This window comes from Phocoena sinus, chromosome 18 (genome assembly GCF_008692025.1).
Source record: "Phocoena sinus isolate mPhoSin1 chromosome 18, mPhoSin1.pri, whole genome shotgun sequence".
In the NCBI taxonomy this organism is placed as follows: domain Eukaryota; kingdom Metazoa; phylum Chordata; class Mammalia; order Artiodactyla; family Phocoenidae; genus Phocoena; species Phocoena sinus.
In genome coordinates this window covers 11,851,284-11,871,473 of record NC_045780.1, presented here as the reverse complement: position 1 = coordinate 11,871,473, position 20,190 = coordinate 11,851,284, and the positions used below count along the sequence as shown (strand labels likewise).

Here is a 20,190-nt window from a genome sequence, read left to right as displayed (position 1 = left end):
GGGTTCGTTTATCTTTCATCAACCTCTTATTGGTTACTGCTGTGTGCCAGGCATTAGTCCAGGTGCTAGGTTGTGAGGTGAACAACACAGACCAGGTCCCTGCCCTCACGAAACTTAGAGTCAGTCGAGGAAGGAAATGACAAGCAAACAAAAAATTCAGTGAACAAGATAATTTCAGATGGTGACAAGAGTTAGGAAGGAAATGGCGATGACTTGCAGAGATGGGAGGAGGGTACTTGAGAAAAGATGACAAGATTTCGGAAAGTAGAAGAGGAGGACGAAAACCCAAACTTTGCCCCTTTGCAGTTTTGCTGAGGGCATTGGCTGACTTGCCACCCAGAGGGGGTTGTCAGTGCCTGAGCTGAGGTGTCCAGACCAATCTGGAAAGTCACAAAGGGAGCTTCCCCCAATTCTGCCGGTTCTTCAAAGTCCCTGCTAACCCAGATCAGCCTTCCTGACCTTCCCAGTGTCTCCCCTTCTTGGTCCAGCCCTTCTTTTGGAAGCACAGAAACAAAGGAAGAAAAAGTAGAAAAAGAGCTGCAACCATAATCCCTCGTGAAGCCAGCACTTCCCCATTCCCCTTTTTTCTTGTCAGAGGGGCACGTGCAGTGCTCAGTAGAGATCCTTGCTGAACAGAGCTTTTAGAAGATTTCCCTGCTAAAGGTACTGCTTATTGAAACTTCCATATTACTGGAAATGTTGCATGATGTTTTCAGCTGCTTGAAAGGCTATTTTAATAGTGTCTGGTTTAGAATATCCATAGCTTTGTGATGCTTTTTGTACACTCAGCACATATACACGTAGCTTTAAACTTTTCAAAAATATGTATGATTGAGATCCCTTTTGTGGATTTATACCTAGCAATAAGTATATGAGACCCTGTTTGATCTTTGCTTTACTGGAAATGAAACTAACCGTATGATGAATTCTTAAGATCAAAATATTCTTTTATATATATATACACACACACACACACATATATGTGTATATATATATGTGTGTGTGTGTGTGTGTGTATATATTATTTATATAAAATTCACTAAAGTAAAGAGAAAAATTGATATTGGTAGGTCCGTTGATGAACTTGAGGGATGTTTCGTTGTTTTGTTTTTGGCAAATGGCACATGAGTGGTTTTATGCTTTTGAATAGAAATGATGTTGTCTGTGGTTTTAGTAGTCTGTTTCAAGAGCATATTCGGATTGTTGGTGTTATTTTCTTAGGCTATTAATTAAAGCTTGGCTTTGGAGGGGGTGGACAGTCTCCATTCTAGAACATTTGTGTGTGTGTGGATAGCCTTCAACATTTTTTAGATTGAAATTAGTTCTGAGAGCATTAACTACAATATCCTGTTACTTAGAAAATATTAAAGACTGTTTGGCTGACACTAGCCGTATGGTACCAAATAGGATCATTATAGCTTGATTTTATAACTTAAGCAAGACATTCATAAAGTGGATGGCAATGAAACGGGAAGAAACTAGCTGAAGATTAAAAAAAAAAAAAAGAAAGACCAATATGAAACATTAAATGCCAAATAACAGAAAACACATCTGTTTTGAGGTTAGGAAATGGTTCAACAAGTTACCTATTGAGGTTTCCATAAGCAGTATTCCTGCCTCTTAGTTATAACCAGACATTTTCCATGGTGTTCTGTTTAATTTGCCAAGTGTGCCTGACATAATAAAGTTTAAGGCACATCATAGAGCTGATAGAAATCCTTGCATTTTTAATCTTATTCTGAAGGACAAGTTATAGAAGCAGTTCATCCAGACTCCCTCTAAATAAAAGCATCTTGTTGTGATTAAGCGTGTAAGGTTTAATACTTAATTTAGTTTGTGAAGTTTTACAGAACTTGTTTATCATTCTCATGGAGAATTACAAGTTGCTGAAGAGTCCTTTTCTTTTCCCCTCCTCCCATTTAAATGAACCTGGCACATAGGAGTTCCGATTTTTATTATTTGGTGATTATTTGAATTATAGGAGAATCTTCTCGCCTTACAAAATGATTCACAGCAGTGTCCTTTGAATCAAGACTTTGGAATGTCCTTATTTCAGCTCTCCTAAAACTGCTAGGCCAGTATCTTTTGGACATGTAGCTTTAGGATCCACAGTTTCCATTGTTTGTGAGGCTGAGACCACCAGACCCGTTAGGAGGCCCTACTTTTTTCCTCTGAACAGCCTCCTTCAACTGTGATTGTGATGGCCTCCTCCCTCGCTATGAATTTCACAGGTCTAAAATCTCATTCACAATATTACTTGCAGCTCTGCTGCTGTTCCCAGCTCCATTAACTTCTGTAAACAGTGTCATCGTCCCGCTAGTCACCCAGACTTAGCTCCTTAGTCATTTTTAATGTACATGTATCCTTCCCCCCGCATCCCTGGATCTACTCCCACAGCTACCGAGTGATAATGGTTCTGCCAGCAAAGCATCTCTACCCTATCTTCTTCCTTTCTGTTGGTTGGGTACCTTGGTGCGTTGCAGATACAGAAAAGTTGATTCAGCCTAGCTCTCTGGAGCCCTTTCTTCAGAAGGATCCTGAGACCATGTCCAAGCTCTTGGTAGGACATCAATTAGCAGTGCCTGCAGTGGTAAAGAAATGGAGAGAATGAGCACACAGGCCGCAGATTTGTTGCAATTAGTAGTGGATTTTGGATTTTGGAATTGAGGAGACCAGTTTCACGCTTGGTTCCAAAACTTACTGACCCATTTCATCATAGGCAAGTCATTTATCTTCACTGGGCTTTAGTTTCCTTGTGACTGAAATAGATATCATAGGTTAACTTAAAATGAATTGAATCGAATTAAACTGAACCAGTATTTATTAAATATTTCCTGTGCATAAAGCAAATTTAAATTTGTTGTTGATTGTTATAGGAACACATAAGGTATTACCCTTCAAAATATTATACACAGTGTAACTGGTGCCATTATGTTCAGTTTCTTCTGCCAGCGCCCTAACCTACCATAGGCTCTCATTAACTTTCTCTTGAACAGTTAGCTTCTTTACTATTTTCCACACACAAATGCTTCCTCACAAAAAATTGTTCCGTGTGATAAAGCTGGTTGTTGATCCTGACATTTCATCAATTCCCAGCCTTCTGTGGGTCATTGCTCCTTTCCTGGTAGTGATTCTCTCCTACTTTCTAGTCTCTATCCCAACATCCTCCTTCACAGGCACAAGGGCAGCGGGTCCAGCCTTGGGAGGAGGACATTGGCAGCCTGGGTTGAGGGATGCTGAGCTCAGGGTCTAAGAGGAGAGAGACTTGAGAGAAAGCCGAGAGGGAGGGCCAAGAGAAGCTCCACTTTTAACTACCAACTGGCCTGTCTCTCTTTCCTCTAAATGTGCTACCCCGTTTCCACCCCCACTGCCAACCCACCTCCGCCATCTTATATATTCTGTCTCTTCCTACTTATGTCTCCTCTGGTTTATCTTTCACTTTTCATCTCCCTATTTCAACCATAATACAGAACTGAAGTATATTTTTATAATCTGCTGGGTCTACTGAATTAATTTTATGTCCTCTGTTCTTAATTTTACAAGCAAGAGAGAACATTTCCTTATTTCTTGTTTCTTTCTCACTCTCTCAACACCTACCTTAAGAAAATAAAACACATTGTGCTGAGTTAATTTTTTGATGTGGCTTGATAATTCTTATCAAAGAAAAAGGGAATTCTCCTTTAAAATAGGGAACTTGACTGGTGTATTTAAACTATGACTGCATTAACAGAACTTTTAATTTCTGCACATCTTTCCACATTTATAAAGCAGTAGTTGCCATCAGGGGTCAGTTTTGCAATATGTGGAGACATCTTTGCTTGTCACTTCTAGGGGTGGGAGGTAGTGCTACTGGCATCTAGTGGAGAGAGGCCAGGGATGTTGTTAAACATCCTGCAATGCACAGGGCAGCCTCCACGATAAAGACTTGCCTGGCCCAAAATATCCATGGTGCCAAGGTTAAGAAACCCTGCTATAAATTAGGGTAAATCTGTACAATGCCCATATAGAAAACTTGGTGAATAATTTCTGTAAAATGTTTTTTTAGTTGAGCCTCAGGTCTCTTAAAGCTAAAGGAATTGGCTTATGCTGTCCCCTGTAACCACATTTCTTTAACCATATTATGTTACCCCAGTTTTCTAGATATTTCCATTGATAGTATTCAGTGATTCTTTGTCTTATATTAATATTACTTCGTTTTAATTCTTGTGACATATTTTTCCACAATGTTGCATTCTGATTAATGAAGAAAAATACTTAGTAAATGTGTTTATTACTAGTTATTATAGAATAGGTATGATTTTAGAGAAAGCTGAGGGTATTTTTAATGGTTTTTATATTTTAAAAAATACCTGACAAATGTTTTTTAGGAATCTGATTATAAAATTTGCTAGATCTTTATTCCAATGGGTCCATTTTCCCCACACTATCAATACATCTAAAATAAATTTCATGTAGAAATAGCCTGTGATATAGAACAGTAAGTGTGTCTTTTACCAATAGCCTCCTTCTTGTTCTTATTTATATATGCCGTTTTTTCAAAATTATTATTTTAACTATTCATTTGATTCCGTCCTCACTTTGTCATTTCTTAAAAGCTTCCACGATTTTAAGTTATGGGCCACTGACCATCCTAGAGGAGTGATAAATTATGAAGAAGTTATGAAAAGTGACTGCACATTGACAGAGTTCAACCTTGTGGTTAAAATAAGCACAAGTTAATCAGACATCTAGTTCACGATTTACATATTCATCACTGCACTGCCTGGTAATTAGGCATGTGGTAAGCAGTTCAGAGAAATTACTGTAATTAATATTCCTTCTGCACAGCCAAACCACATTTTTATAAGGTTGTTTTTTGGGTTTTTTTTTTTTCCCCGCTTGCTTAGTTTGCCAGTGTCTGTAATGAGTGTTGGTTGACATTCTCTCTTGTGTAGTGCTGTGTACACTTTAATTGTCTTTTCTCTTTCGTACACACACACACACACACACACACACACCCCTACACACCTCTTTTTCTCATTGACACATAATTACAGGAAACAATAGCATACTTAAGCTGCTCCCTCTCTTGTATCATTATCCGGGTGCTTGGGAACATTAGGAATAAGGAAATGATTGGGAGATGACACTAGTATCTCTTCTTTTGATCATTTTGAGAATATGGTTGAAATCATTGTTCTTGTTTAGGAAAAGGGAGGCCATGAACTGGAACCTAAGGTATACCTCAGTGTCGGTCGTTGTATATGTGTGTCCCCCCATAAGCAGGGCATCATTTTCTGCCTGTAATTTAGGAAGTAAAACATCATGTTCTAAGGCACAAGAACTGAAACTGTAACTAGGCTGCAGCACACAAACAAAATGGCACCAAGGGTCATACCAACCAAGGACTGTCTTGTGCTTTCACACTTGGACACTTGGACACCCTTTCACACTTGGACACGTTTTAAAATTATAATTCACAGTTTGTTTTAAAGCAGCCAGGCTGTACGCGTTTTTTCTCCTTCACTGTTCTTGCAAATATACTACAATAATAAGACTACAGCCAATTTTTGATTCTCGTTATTTACAAATGAAATCTTCGTAGTATAGGAAATGCTTCCTGCTCATGTTTCCTCTCAGTCATTAGTAAGAGCAAGTTTTCCAGACATTTCTATGTACACATATACTCACAAGACTTGTTCTCAAGAACTTGGGGTACTGAGAAGTATGAGTCATGTCTTTTGCAAAACTTTTCCCGGAAAACTAGTCAGGGACCACTATTCAGCTGACAGTTGAAGAGATATCTTACTGTTGCCAACTCTTACAGGGTAAAACATTTATAGGCATTTTGTAGTTCCAGGAAATAATCTTGTACCTGTAATTGGAACTTACTTAAGTTTTCATAGGCTTTAAGTGTATGTTCAGAATTGACCTTTAGAAGCAATAATGGAAGGGAAACAAAGAGAAACAAGCTAAAAGAAACGAGTTAACCAGCCACATCTGGCCCCCCTTGGTGACTTGTCTTGTTACAGAGCATATATTTTCGATCCAGTAATTTAATGTTTATGTATATATATTTGAAGGCCTCTACCAAATTAATACTCTCGCCTGTTGCTTTTGGAGATGATCTCTCAATTCGGAATGAAATTTAATTAATACAAGCAAAAAAATAAGAGAAAAATTGAAATGTTTAGAATGCAGTAAACAAATTCTCTAAGTTCTTGAACATCAAATGCAGTTTTATCAGTTACACTGTCCTTTGTCAGATGTGTATGTTTTTATAGTATTTCCTGAGATCAAGTTGATTGTTGTTCTCAGTTTTGTTTTATTTTTAAGTGGGTGATTTGGAATTTTTATGTTTCGGTTACATGGGAAGGGAAGACTTAGCCCACTGCCTACCATCACCACCAATAAAATTCCCCAACTAACTAATGATAATAATTGATGTACTACTTTAAAAATGTGTCTAGTTCTCATTTTCCCCTCTCTGGTTTAATAGCCTTTGCTAGGAAAAAAGTTCTCCTAGAATATGCATTATGGAGACTGCTTACCACAGCTGGAGCAGTGTTGTCCTGTTCATCTTGCACATGGGTTCATTCATCCCTGATTTTTTGCTGTACTATATAGATACTGAGCTATAAAGATTACTGTAAGATGGTTACATGTTCTCATAAAATAGATGCTTTATTTGTGTTCTCCACAGTCTTGACATAAAATAATTCATAGAGATAGCTAACCTCACGCTGTGAACATGAAGATGTGACTAACCACCTTTGATACCATTTAAGGAAGACCGTTTACTCAAGGAAAGTGGGAATAAGGGTAGTATGTACATTAAGGACCCACTGTGCTTTAAAATAGATACAGCTTAGAAAAAATACACCTCTGTGGTGACTTAAATGGGGCTCATCTAAAACTAAATGCTGTCCCAAAGAACCACGAACTGTCAAATCATAATTGGTCTTCTACTGTTATTATTTATAAAGGTATGTGAAGGATAATTCTGAATGATCAAAGCGTATTTAAAAACCCTTCCAAAGAATTTTCATCTGAAGTTTTCCTCCCTATGAAAAAAAAATGTGTATCTTTAATCTTGAATATTATTGACTTTTGGAATCACTCTTTTTGTTCATCATTACTGCAGTGTTGAAATGTTTGAAGATGAGGGTGGTTGTCTGGGAGTGTTTGGAGATGAAACGCTGCTGAAATCTGAGTTCTTGGCCATCTTCTCTGTCCTGTACTCCTCTTGCTCGCATATCCATGGCAGGCTTAGGAGGCAAGAAGAATCACAGAGGAAGAATCTGAGCGTATGAGTAACATGGCACACAGCTTTTACACAGCATTCTTCTCAAGCTCTCCCATCTCCCCTAAACACTTAGTTCTGGTGCGGTCAGTGACCTGTGCACTTTTGTGCCTTTGTGTCTTCCCTCTTTTATTTATTTATTTATTTTTTGCGGCACGCGGGCCCCTCACTGCTGCGGCCTCTCCCGCTGCGGAGCACTGGCTCCGGACGCGCAGGCCCGGCAGCCACGGCTCACGGGCCCAGCCGCTCCGCGGCACGTGGGATCCTCCCGGACCGGGGCACGAACCTGTGTCCCCTGCATCGGCAGGCAGACTCTCAACCACTGCGCCACCAGGGAAGCCTTGTGTCTTCCCTCTTGTTGCTTCCTCTTTTTCTGGAGGAAACTCTCACTCCTATTCGTAGGCCCAGCTCAAAGATGAGAATGTAGAGCAGAGGTAGGTGCTCTGTGCACAATGGCTTTCTTCTCCCCTTGCTGCCAGGCCTTCCCTTTCTGCTATGAGAGCCCTTTCCAGGGTAGGTTGACAGTTACACTGGGGCTTTGGCCTCAGACTGCACCAAGTTCAAGTCCTGGCTCTGCCACTGTGTGGCTGTATGGCCCTTGGTAAGTCCCTTGTCTTGATAAGCCTTGATTTCATCTGTATAAACGGTCGCACTTGGACCTAGCATGTAGCCATGAATAAGATAGCACATGTAAAGGAATTAGCATCCTACCTGGCATTCAAGAAGTGCTCCATGAATCGTAACTATTAATGACTTTGTCAGAGTTGTTAATGTGTTGGCCTTTCTTCTTTAAGGATAGAGATGGAGTTTTAATCTTTGAATAGCTACAGTGTCTGGCACATAGTAGATGCTCAAGAAATATTTGCCACGTGGATGAATTAATGAATAAGTTTGGAGCGGGGCTTGTGAGTGACCAGCAGGAATATTTCATATTCTTCTGGACAAGCTGCCTTCCCCTTTCACCTTTTTCTTTGCCTGCTGGAGTCCCGATGCCCCCCCAGTTCAGACCCCTTGAAAGAAACTACCAGAATAGGGTTGATGTTCTTGTTTGGAGTCTCATTTATTCATTCAGGAGTCATTAAACAAGTACTATTGGGCTCCTCCTACGTGTCCAGACACAATTCCCCATCTGGAAACAAAGTTCCACTTTTCCGCTGCTGAAAATAGATTGTGTTTTTATGTATGTAGCTGAGTCTGTGCACTTTCCTGTTTTAGCATATTTTAGTTATGCCTCTTTCTTCTTCTGCGATATCAGGGGCTTTCCATTTATCTTTTCAGCCACGAAAAATTTCCTTGAATCATCCAAGGCTATTTACCCTATGCTAAAATCTCCAGATGAACAGGCAGAGCTCCTGAGGTGTTTGGCAGGAGGAGCTACCAGACAGTTTCCTGTGTATGGAACAGGGAAATAAGATATGGTTGAAGCAGCAGCTGCCTGTGTTAGTAAAATAGTTGACTGTTCCTTTACCATAGAACACCTTCATATGACAAGGTAGACTAAAGCCATGATCGTGGATGACGTACTCCTAAGGACACAAACTGTATCTGGGACCCTTTGTGGGGTTTCCAGAATACTTGATAAAATTTGTTTGTTAGATACTGACATCTATCTGATTAACATTTTCCTAAGTCGAAGGCACTAGAAACCTCACGACTATGTTAGTAAATGGAATCAAAAAACTTGACAGTGTTTCCCAGTTATGTGTGGTAAGGATGATTCCACGGAATTAAATTAGTTGTAGAGATTTTTGCTCATCACTGACTCATTGCAGATTTGTGCCAGAGAGAAAGGCCATTTACCTTGATTTTGACTCATACTCTGGAGGTTCAGAATTTAACGATGAAGGTAACAGTCATCCAAAGCGACTGGAAATAATGTAATAATGCCTATAGTTTTATTCTCTGTATTGTATTTTAATGAAAGGTCTTAAAGAATAAAAATGCAAAGAGCAGAAAAAGTCTACCACTGAATAATCATCGTAGGTATTTAAGGAGAGAGGCGAAAGAGATTCTCTAAGAAACAGTGATTGTATAACTAATTGTTTAATGTGTTGGGTCACATTCCTCTCAGTAAGACGAGAGCACATTAGAGCACGAAAATCCCTTATGATGTTCCAGCTGGTACCAACCAAGCTGAATTTCCTTGAATCATCCAGGGTTGCTTACCTCCTGCTAACCCACACTGTGGCATGTCAAGTTCTAGAGCATCTACACTGAGGAAGAATGATAATCCCAGGGGTAGAGGAATAACGAAAACATGGAAAGAAGGTCAGAAAATCCCCCTCCATCTGCTCTGGCTCCTACCCCAGTCATGAGAATTTGAAAAGGGGAAGAGGGCAGATGAGAATAAACAATGAGGGAAGGAATCTCCAAAGGTGAGCCCACCGAAAACCAGTTTCCAAATGAAGTTGTGTCCTAGCTGGTACAGAAGATGCTGTGGGCAGTAAGGGGACAAAACACAGTAATTTATTTTGCACACAGCTGCACTCAAAACTCACCACATTTAATATTTCTTAGAAGCATCACTGAGACAGGATTCACATACCGTACAATCTACCCACTTAGAGTGTACGATGCAGTGGCTTTTAGTGTGTTTGCAGAATTGTGTAAACAATTCTAATCATGACCATGATCAAGGTTAGAACATTTTCTTCACCACAGAAATAAACCCCCTACCCCTGAAGAGTCCCACAGTTCATTTTTATTCAAACAGAAGGAGAAGAATCCTGTATTTATAAACCTAGCTTTATAATATAGTCCTTTTTGTGTGACAAAAGTAATGTTATAATTGGGGATAAAGCAACTATGATTGTTATAGCTCTTACAAGGAAATGGTAACTCAAAAGGTTGGAAGATTTTTCCAGCTTGGTTTTTTATAAACATTTTGATTTTTTACAAATATTATAAACTTCAACATTTTGTGCTATTTCCTTGAGACAGAACTCCACTGTATAGTCTATCTATGTTTACGTACATTTGTGGTCATTTCCAGAATGTATAATGCCACCCACCTAATGAAAACGTTCCTTGAAAACACTTCGTGACCTTTTGTTTAAATATCGTATTGGATGGGTTCTTTACAATAATTAATTCCCAGAACCTATAAAAGAAAAGATTATCCAGTTATAATGCAAAACAATTAATTCTGTATGGCAAAACACTATGAAATTTTAAAGTCAGGAGACAAATTAAAAAACACTACTTTTGTAAAACATACCCCATAAGGGACTAAATTTTGCAACACACAAAGAGTATTTATCAAGCAGTAAAGAAAAGGACAAGCAACAGAAAAACGATGAAGGATGTGGACAGGCAGTTCACAAGAGAGAAAATCCAAATGACTTACAAATATATGGGAAGTAAGCTTTCAATTCACTAAGTAGTAACGAACTGTAAATGAACCCAACAGTGAAATCCCATTTTTACTTAACAGGTAAAGAAAGTGTTGTGAAAATATGAAGAAACACACTCTCATAAGAAAGAGAGTTGATAAGAGAGTGGAGAGTGCCAAATGGCACCAATCTGTAAAAAATTTAAAGGCACATCTGTCTTTGATCATTGATCTAGCACTGTGTCTCTAGAAAACTTTGTGCACAAGTGTACAAAAGTATATGTATAAAGTTTATTGCAGTTTATTTGTAACCACAAAAATCTAGAGAAAAAGGTAAATGCTATCAACAGAGGTCTGGCTAAAAAAAGTTTGATATATACATTTATTGGGCTATTGTGCTGTCACTAATAAGAATTAGGCCAACCTAAATGGGCCAATATGGTAACTTGTCCAATATGTATTGTTAAGTGGGGGAAAAACATCAGAGTATCAATATTATGTATATTTTCTATTGTAATACAAAAGAACACATACATACATATATGTACACAAATGCATATATATGTGCACACTTGTATATGCACTGATTTTTATGATAGACTCCCAAGAAATTGTTATCAGTGATTACCTCTGGGTGCTGAACTGAGAGAGGAAGAGGGAGAGAGACAGTTTTATTTCATGCCCTTCTTCACTGTTTGGATTCACTTATCAAAATTCACATTTTGTAAAGCTTCAGAACATCTTCACACTTAAAGAGCAACACTGTATAGTACAGAAAATTGGAAATGCAGAAAAATATAAAGAAAAAATTAAAGACCTAAATAGACATTTCTCCAAAGAAGACATATGGATGGCCAAGAAGCACATGAAAAGCTGCTCAACATCATTAATCATTAGAGAAATGCAGATCAAAACTACAATGAGGTATCACCTCACACCAGCTAGAATGGGCATCATCAGAAAATCTACAAACAATAAATGCTGGAGAGGGTGTGGAGAAAAGGGGACCCTCTTGCACTTTTGGTGGGAATGTAAATTGATACAGCCACTATGGAGAACAGTATGGAGGTTCCTTAACAAACTAAACATAGAATTACCGTATGACCCAGCAATCCCACTACTGGGCATATACCCAGAGACAACCATAATTCAAAAAGACACATGCACCCCAGTGTTCACTGCAGCACTATTTACAATAGCCAGGTCATGGAAGCAACCTAAATGCCCACTGACAGTCGAATGGATAAAGAAGATGTGGTACATATATACAATGGAATATTACTCAGCCATAAAAAGGAACAAAATTGGGTCATTTGTAGAGATGTGGATGGATCTAGAGACTGTCATACAGAGTGAAGTAACTCAGAAAGAGAAAAAAAATATCATATATTAACACATATATATGGAACCTAGAAAAATGGTACAGATGAACTGGTACAGGGCAGAAATTGAGACACAGATGTAGAGAATGTATGGACACCAAGGGGGGAAAGTGGTGGTGGTGGGATGAATTGGGAGATTGGGATTGACATATATACACGACCTGCTGTATAAAAAAATAAATTAAAAAAAAAAGTGGTTGCCAAGGAAAGACACAGAAAATTCTAGCATGCAGAGCATGGCATAGCTTCTGACTCCTAGTATGGGATGATTTATTGCTTTCTTTTAACTTTTTTGCACTGTTGGGATTTTTATAATGGTTAAAGGTCATCTTTATACAAATAATAAGTCCATTACAAAACATTTTTGGTAGATTATTTTCAAAGAAAAATTATGAAATTATACATTAAATGTTGAAACTTTTATGTATAATCATGTTTTCTCCATTAAGTGGGGCCCGGTAGACCTCTCTAGAATCCTGTGGTTGTTGAGAGACCATTGTGTTAGATATCGTCTCTTTTAGCCTAAATGATGTTTTAAGTTTCTTTAAAAATAAAAATTGGGGGCTTCCCTGGTGGTGCAGTGGTTGAGAGTCTGCCTGCCATTTCAGGGGACACGGGTTCGAGCCCTGGTCTGGGAGGATCCCACATGCCGCGGAGCAGCTAGGCCCGTGAGCCACAACTACTGATCCTGTGCGTCTGGAGCTTATGCTCCACAACAAGAGAGGCCGCAACAGTGAGAGGCCCGTGCACCGCGATGAAGAGTGGCCCCCACTCGCCGCAACTAGAGAAAGCCCTCACATAGAAACGAAGACCCAACATAGCCAAAAATAATAAAATTTAAAAACATTTTAAAAAAAATAAAAATAGGGACTTCCTTGATGGCATAGTGGTTAAGGATCCACCTGCCAGTGCAGGGGACACGGGTTCAAGCCCTGGTCCAGGAAGATCCCACACGCCGCGGAGCGACTAAGCCCATGCGTTACAATTACTGAAGCCCGTGCGCTTAGAGCCTGTGCTCCGCAACAAGAGAAGATACCACAACGAGAAGCCCACGCACTGCAACGAAGAGGAGCCCCTGCTCACCACAGCTAGAGAAAGCCCGCGCACAGCAATGAAGACCCAACGCAGCCAGTAAATGAACAAATAAATAAATATAAAAATTATTTGGTACATGATGTGCCAGGAAGGATGGGGAGAACAAGATTACTCATCTGTTTTCTAACTCAAACAGACTTCTAAAAATTATTTAAATACATTTCTGCTAATATTTTTGGGAAGGAAAACAAAATCCTCTCCGTGTGAAATCAAATGTCTTTAAATATGGCTTGACACTTTCCTCTTTATTTTGGAAATGAAGAGCCAAATTCGCCATAAAAAATACAAGTTTACCTTAGCTCAACATTGCAATTTATTGGGTAAATATTTGAAAATGCTAAGTCTAGACATATCTGCTGAAGTGATTCAGTGACCTCCTCGGCCAGAGATAACTATCCTAGTAGATTGCAATAATGACTTATTCGTTTGATGGCTGAGGGCCAAATGCAGATAGAATTATCATCTGATTTCAGGCAGCTTTCCAGCAAGTCAACTCTAATGCCTCCTTTCTAACCAGGCCCTTTTACTTGAAAGACCACAATCCCTCCAAAATGCTATATACTGTCATATTAGATGGCTACCTTCATATGACTACAATATTTATCAGCCTTGAAATACTATAGCCCAGGGACTTACGTAAGTACTGCACAGGGAATTCATTTCAAGCCACATCTGACCCCTTGTTTTAAAGGTGATCTTCAAATAGGTTTAAGGGGAATAAATCAAGTGTTCAACCCATATTCTGCCTCCCCCTAGTAAAAAAGAAAAGAGGCTTTAAATGTTTCTAACCTTTTTCTTCTTTTCTTCACTTTGGGATAGAAGATTAATCACATCTACCCAGAGATGTAATTTAATGTCTGTCATTTGGAATAGAAGGGAAAATAGATAAATGGCTCATGAAGAGGGTACTTGAAAATTAAACTATACAACCAGGGATTTTACTAGGCAGTTAATGTGAAGGATACTTCTCATTAAAAGGAAAGTCAAGTAACAAGGAAACATGAGAAACAGAATAATAAATATGACAGTTTTTGGCAAAAGTGAGGAAAGGAGATCTTAAGTTTTCAGAACAGGATACAGAGAATTACCCACAGAATTAACTCACTCTTAAAATATCTCCCTCACGTTGCATGAATGTGAAACAATTTAGAAAGAAGAAATTGTTCAGACGCGTCTAGTCCAGGAAAACTCTGTCGTTCATAACTTTACGTTCCCTATATATGTGTGGACATACTTCCCTTTGAAAATCCATTCCTATCCTATTCATATTGCTATAACTCTGCCCTTAACAAATAACCTAGCTTCCAGACATAAGGGATTAAGTTGTGCTCATTGAGATCAGGTCCTAGATAATGGTCTTCCTCAGGTTTTCACAGAGTTAGGAACAGGGAATTTTTGTTTAAAACTGATATTAATATCTGCTCTTCCCAGATTCCATTTCCTTATCATTCTTTCCCATAGACTTTCTCCCTCATGGAAAAATGACTCATGTGAAACAAGGTGAAAGGGAAGGGTTGAGAAGCGAATACAGCATCTTTTGTGGTCTGTGAGCAACCCAGATCACGCAGCCAGAAATCCAATGGGTCACAAAAATGATGGCAAATACCTGATTTGCCATCTGATTGTGCACTGTTTTTTTAAACTGTTTCATCCTGAACTGAAAGACCCATCTGAACTGCTTGAAAAGGCAGTGCCAGCAACAGCTAGGAAATTCACCAGGAATGCCCATTGCACATTGCTTGTGCCATTTTCAGGTGTTCCCCTCACTTCCTTGCCCACCCAAACAGATCACTTGTGGAGCTTGGACAACCTGTAATTTCCCCCAAGCTTTTAACATGCAGCCTTATTAGCTATATTTGACAAGTGTGTCACCTAAGTGATTGCCAGCTGTGGAAGAGCAGGATATATCTACTGAGGCGAGCTCTTCAGTTTGTCAAAACTAGAAGCAACTCAGAACATTTCTTCTTTCGATTTGTATTGCCATCCGGCTGAAAACACAGTTGCCTTCTCAGCAAACATTGCAGGACTGAAGAGGGAGTGGCCCTGGAGAAGCTTAGACTATATTAATGATCCTAGAAAGTGTAGCACCTAGAAATGTATCTCTTATTTCTATTAAACCTGTGCAGTTTTGTCTCTGGGCTTTAAAATTTTTTTTCTAAACATCTTTATTGGAGTATAATTGCTTTGCAATGGTGTGTTAGTTTCTGCTTTATAACAAAGTGAATCAGTTATACATATACATATGTTCCCATATCTCTTCCCTCTTGCGTCTCCCTCCCTCCCACCCTCCCTATCCCACCCCTCTAGGTGGTCACAAAGCACCGAGCTGATCTCCCTGTGCTATGCGGCTGCTTCCCACTAGCTATCTGTTTTACGTTTGGTAGTGTATACATGTCCATGCCACTCTCTCACTTTGTCCCTGCTTACCCTTCCCCCTCCCTGTATCCTCAAGTCCATTCTCTAGTAGGTCTGTGTCTTTATTCCCTTCTTGCCTCTAGGTTCTTCATGACCTTTTTTTTCCCCCTTAAATCCCATATATATGTGTTAGCATATGGTATTTGTTTTTCTCTTTCTGACTTACTTCACTCCGTATGACAGACTCTAGATCCATCCACCTCACTACAAATAACTCAATTTCATTTCTTTTTATGGCTGAGTAATATTCCATTGTATGTATGTGCCACATCCATTCATCTCTTGATGGACACTTAGGTTGCTTCCACGTCCTGGCTATTGTAAATAGAGCTGCAATGAACATTGTGGTACATGACTCTTTTTGAATTATGGTTTTCTCAGGGTATATGCCCAGTAGTGGGATTGCTGGATCATATGGTAGTTCTATTTTTAGTTTTTTTAAGGAACCTCCATACTGTTCTCCATAGTGGCTGTATCAATTAAATTTTTTTTTATCCTATTTAATCTCTAAATGAAATAACTTGACTTTCTGTTTTCCCTGAAGCAGTATAACGGTCAGGAAAGCTATTGACAGACTGTAAAAGCTGTCCTGTTGTGGGCATTGTCTGTTTTCTGTACTGATTGTGAAAAGAAGGAAAGGATGTGTTTCATCCCTGTGTCCTGGGTTCTCTCACGCTGCTATCTTCAAAGAGTACCCTAGAAATCCACAGGCAGAACTGATTCCCAGAAAACTAATTTATATGCAGCACTTAATTTAATTTCTCCAGTGGATCTCCCTGGTGGCACTCTTAGAACATCCTTAGAAGCATTGCTTGTGTGGTACCAACGGGGGACTTTTACAGATATTTTGTTTTTTCAGGGTAGGTACTTCCGTAATATCCCAAGAAGTCATTCATTCTAAAACCTGCAGATATTTAGAACGATGTCTAACGGCTTGTAGGAAAACGAATGGCTGCCGTACTTCTAAGTATCTCCTTGGAAGGAAATGAAAGCTCTCTTAAGAACCTAGTCAACTTTATTATCTAGCAGCTTTCCTTTATGTCCTGATTTTTTTCTGCTCTGCCACATGCACGCGTTTGTGTTACCTGTTTCTTCCCTGAAGCAGCTGAGTCTTGGCAACCCCTGTGATTGTCCCTATTCCTTGAAGGCAAAACCTCTAAATAAAATTCTTTCCCAGTGAGACTTTGCTTAGAAGTAGATTTGCATCATTATTCTTGAGTATCACTCAATCCCTTTATAACCATGTAACTTCAGCTTCTCATTTATCATGACAGTCATTCTGTCTGATGACTTTCTTCTGCACTAGAGTCTGAGTGTTTATTCCTGGTCTTATAGTTAAGGGTTTTTCCCCCTTAGTTTCCCTATTGGGTTTTTTTTTTTTTTTTTTTTAATTCTCCTTGAGATGACAGGGCAGACTCAGAGGCTCAAACAAATTGGAGAATTATCTTCCCAAGCCTTGCCTTTACCTCAGGACATGAAAGCAGTGACCCCCAAATCTCATTTACCCCATGTTGATGCAGCTTTGTGTGTCTTTTCTCAGGGTGAGACTCAGCTGATTATTCCTCAAATGCAGGAACCTCTTGCTGGCGAAAAATCTCTGTTTCTAATCAGGCCTGAGGTCCACTCCACAGAACATTTAGATGAGGGCATATGACTTTCTGGAAACTTCTTTTGTACACAAGCCCCTCTCCCCACCAAGAACCTGGTTCTTCTGCTTTAACCGACAGATGATGAGCTGGCCGGGATGGGATATTTTCCAATACAGCAGTCCTCCTAAACCTCTTTAATTATCAGAACCACCCAAGGTACTTGTTAAAAATATAGATTCCCAGACCCTCATCCCAGACCTACTGCATCAAAGCATCTGGGGAAGGGGTTTGGGAAGTTGAATGTTCAACAATAACCCCCAAGTGATTCTTATCATAGGGAAAGCTAGAGACACTACTGTAAACTGTTGCCCTCTCAAGAAGATGTTAGACTATGTCTGTTATTTTTTTATTTTTTATTTTTTTGCGGTACGCGGGCCTCTCACTGCTGTGGCCTCTCCCGTTGCGGAGCACAGGCTCCGGACGCGCAGGCTCAGCGGCCATGGCTCACGGGCCCAGCCTCTCCGTGGCATGTGGGACATTCCCGGACCGGGGCATGAACCCGTGTCCCCTGCATCGGCAGGCGGACTCTCAACCACTGCGCCAACAGGGAAGCCGTATGTCTGTTATTTAATGCCTTCCTACAGTTACTAATTCCTACTTATTACCATCTATGGCCCTGTTTCTTAAATTATTCCTTGAGTGTCAGAATCAGCTGAGGTGCTTGTCCAAGACGCAGATGCCTGGCCTTTGAGGTCAGAATCTCTGGGGACTGGAACGAGGGACCTGTTGTTTTTCACATGCTCCCCTAGATCAGAGCCACTGATCTAAGGGCGTCCATCCATAGTTCTAGAGCAGTTCTTTTCAAGCTTTACTGTGAATACAAATTACTAGGAACGTTGGTAAAGTGCACATTCTGATTCAGTAGGTCTGGGGTGGGACCGGAGAGCCTGCAAGCTCTCAGGCGATGTTGAGGCTGCTCGCCCGTGGACCACATTAGCACAAGATGCTAGAGAACTTCTCTAAGCAAAATGCCCCGAACTGTTGGACAGCATAGAGCCTGTGACTGTTTTGATGGGAGAAGAGTGGACCCCATCTAAGCTATGACTAGTCCTAATTTCATTAAGGGGGCACAGGATAATTTAGAACAGAGCCTTACCCATTGTGAATGACACACCTGGCATTCTCAGCATTCATCACGCGGGCTGCCCTGTAACTCCACACCTTTACCTTTCCCAGTGAGACCCTTCCAGGCCTCCCGACTCCTGAACCACTTGGGCCTGGGCTGGACCCACTGGACCAAGAATGTACACTTATCTTTGTTTCTGCAGGAGCGGGAGAAAGTCAGGCATAAAAGTAGCCTTACTCAAGGAGAAAGCTATCAAATTTTTTTCAGTTCATGCTTCTATGATTTTTTTTTTTTTTTTTGGTTTCTTTTGTTTCTTTTTCCTTTCTCTAGGAGAAATTTGTACCCATTTTATTCCTTTTGGTTCTTGGGTAATTTATCTATTTCTTATCTATCTTTCAGAACGTTTCCATCTTGTAGCTGATGAAAACCAGGTGGTCATGAGTTGTTAATAAATGTGAACTCTTGTTCTCTTCCAAAGTCTGCTTTAGGCTAAGTCTCAGGATGACAGTTGGTTGTTTTTGAAAATTTGAGTTGGGACCAAATCTCAATAGGATGGATGTTTGTTGTTTTTTCAAGACTGATTTATCTTGCTAATCTGTCTCCTCAGGCTGTTAGCTTTGTTCCAAATGCCACGTTGCACAATTACTGCAAATGCTGAGCCTCTGGATTTTCTTCAGTTATTTTCTTATCTATATACCAGAGAATGGCAAAAAGTTTCTGGTCTGTGGACTCACACCGTCAGGGTCACCTGGAGATTTTTCTTAACGCTTCAGGTTCTACCTCCAGTGATTCTAATTCTGTCGGTCAAAAGAAGAACAAAGATTCTGCATTTTTAAAGAGTGGGAAAGTCTGTCCTTTACCCTGAAGGAAGACCATGGGCCTTGGTAAACTCTTGGTCTCTCCTGCCTTTGGCACCTGAAACCACTACATTGTGTAGACCAGTCAGTAGGTCTCAGAAGTATACCTGATGAAGGTCGTGTTAGCTGGGACTGTCCTGCCCAGCCCTCCCCACCACCCCCCAGCCCACCCTCAAGCTTTGTGGACTGGACCTCCACATCATATCTCAAGTCATTCTCGTCCATCCATTTCTATTACCTGCATCCTGGTCTAAGCCACCACCCTTTCTCTCCTAGATTCGCCCCAGAGTGATGTTTTAGACTCACAGATCAGAACACAACAATGCCTTTGCTTAAAGCCCTTCTATAACTTCCCATCTTGCTTAGAGTAAAATCCAAACCCCTCATTTGGTCTCCCCAACCCTGACTTGATCTGGCCCCCGCCTCCCTCTTTCCTGTAATCTACCCGTGGCTGGTTCCTTCCCATGTTCGGAGCTCACCTTTGATGTCCTCTACACCCAGAGACCTTCTCTGACCTCCACCATCGAGAAACCACTTACCCAGGCGCTGTCACAGCCTCCTTTCACCCCTTGGCAAAGCACTTAGAAAATCAGCTCCTGTTCTTGTTTTTGTTTTTAAGGCCCATTTCAACTTCTACTGTATAAACTCCATCAGAGTAGGTACCCTGTCTTCTGATTTACTGCTGCATCGGCACTTAAACAGCAGGGACTTGGTAAATATTTGCAAAATGGATGAATTTAAGCTGAGCTGGGAAGTATGAGCTGAAGTGAGCCAGCACAAGGGCGGAATTGTTCCTTGTGCAGGGAAATTAATGTCCTAAAGCCCAGAGGCAGGAAGATACTTAGTGTTTGTCAGAAACTAAAATAATGTGTTCAGAGGAAGGAAGAGAGAGGAGCTGAGGTGGGCAGGGGCCTTAAAGGCTGCACTAAGCCTGTTCACAAAGAGCAGCAAGGAGTCATAGAAGGGTTTTAAGCGGGGGAGTAACAACAGAATCCTGACAAAAGTCTTCAAGAAAGGCTTGTCCTAAAGTTGCGTCACACACACTCTGACAGGTTGAAAGGCCACAAGATGTCAACTTGTAAATGTTACCTTACTTGGAAAAAACTTCTTTGC

General features: G+C 40.2%; 1 protein-coding gene across 9 annotated transcripts in view; it reads left to right on the top strand.

Moving 5' to 3' along the window:
- The window catches only part of DCLK1 (doublecortin like kinase 1), a 339,558-nt gene that overhangs the window by 211,598 nt on the left and 107,770 nt on the right, over positions 1 to 20,190 (top strand). Inside the window, exon 5 of one of the 9 annotated variants that reach the window (XM_032610866.1) lies at positions 12,604 to 12,818. The exons of the other annotated variants lie outside the window; for them this stretch is intronic. Within the exon in view, the coding sequence (XP_032466757.1) occupies positions 12,604 to 12,659 (56 nt within the window). The 3' untranslated portion in view covers positions 12,660 to 12,818. Of the gene's footprint in view, positions 1 to 12,603; positions 12,819 to 20,190 lie in introns of those variants that run through there. 9 annotated transcript variants of the gene reach the window in all.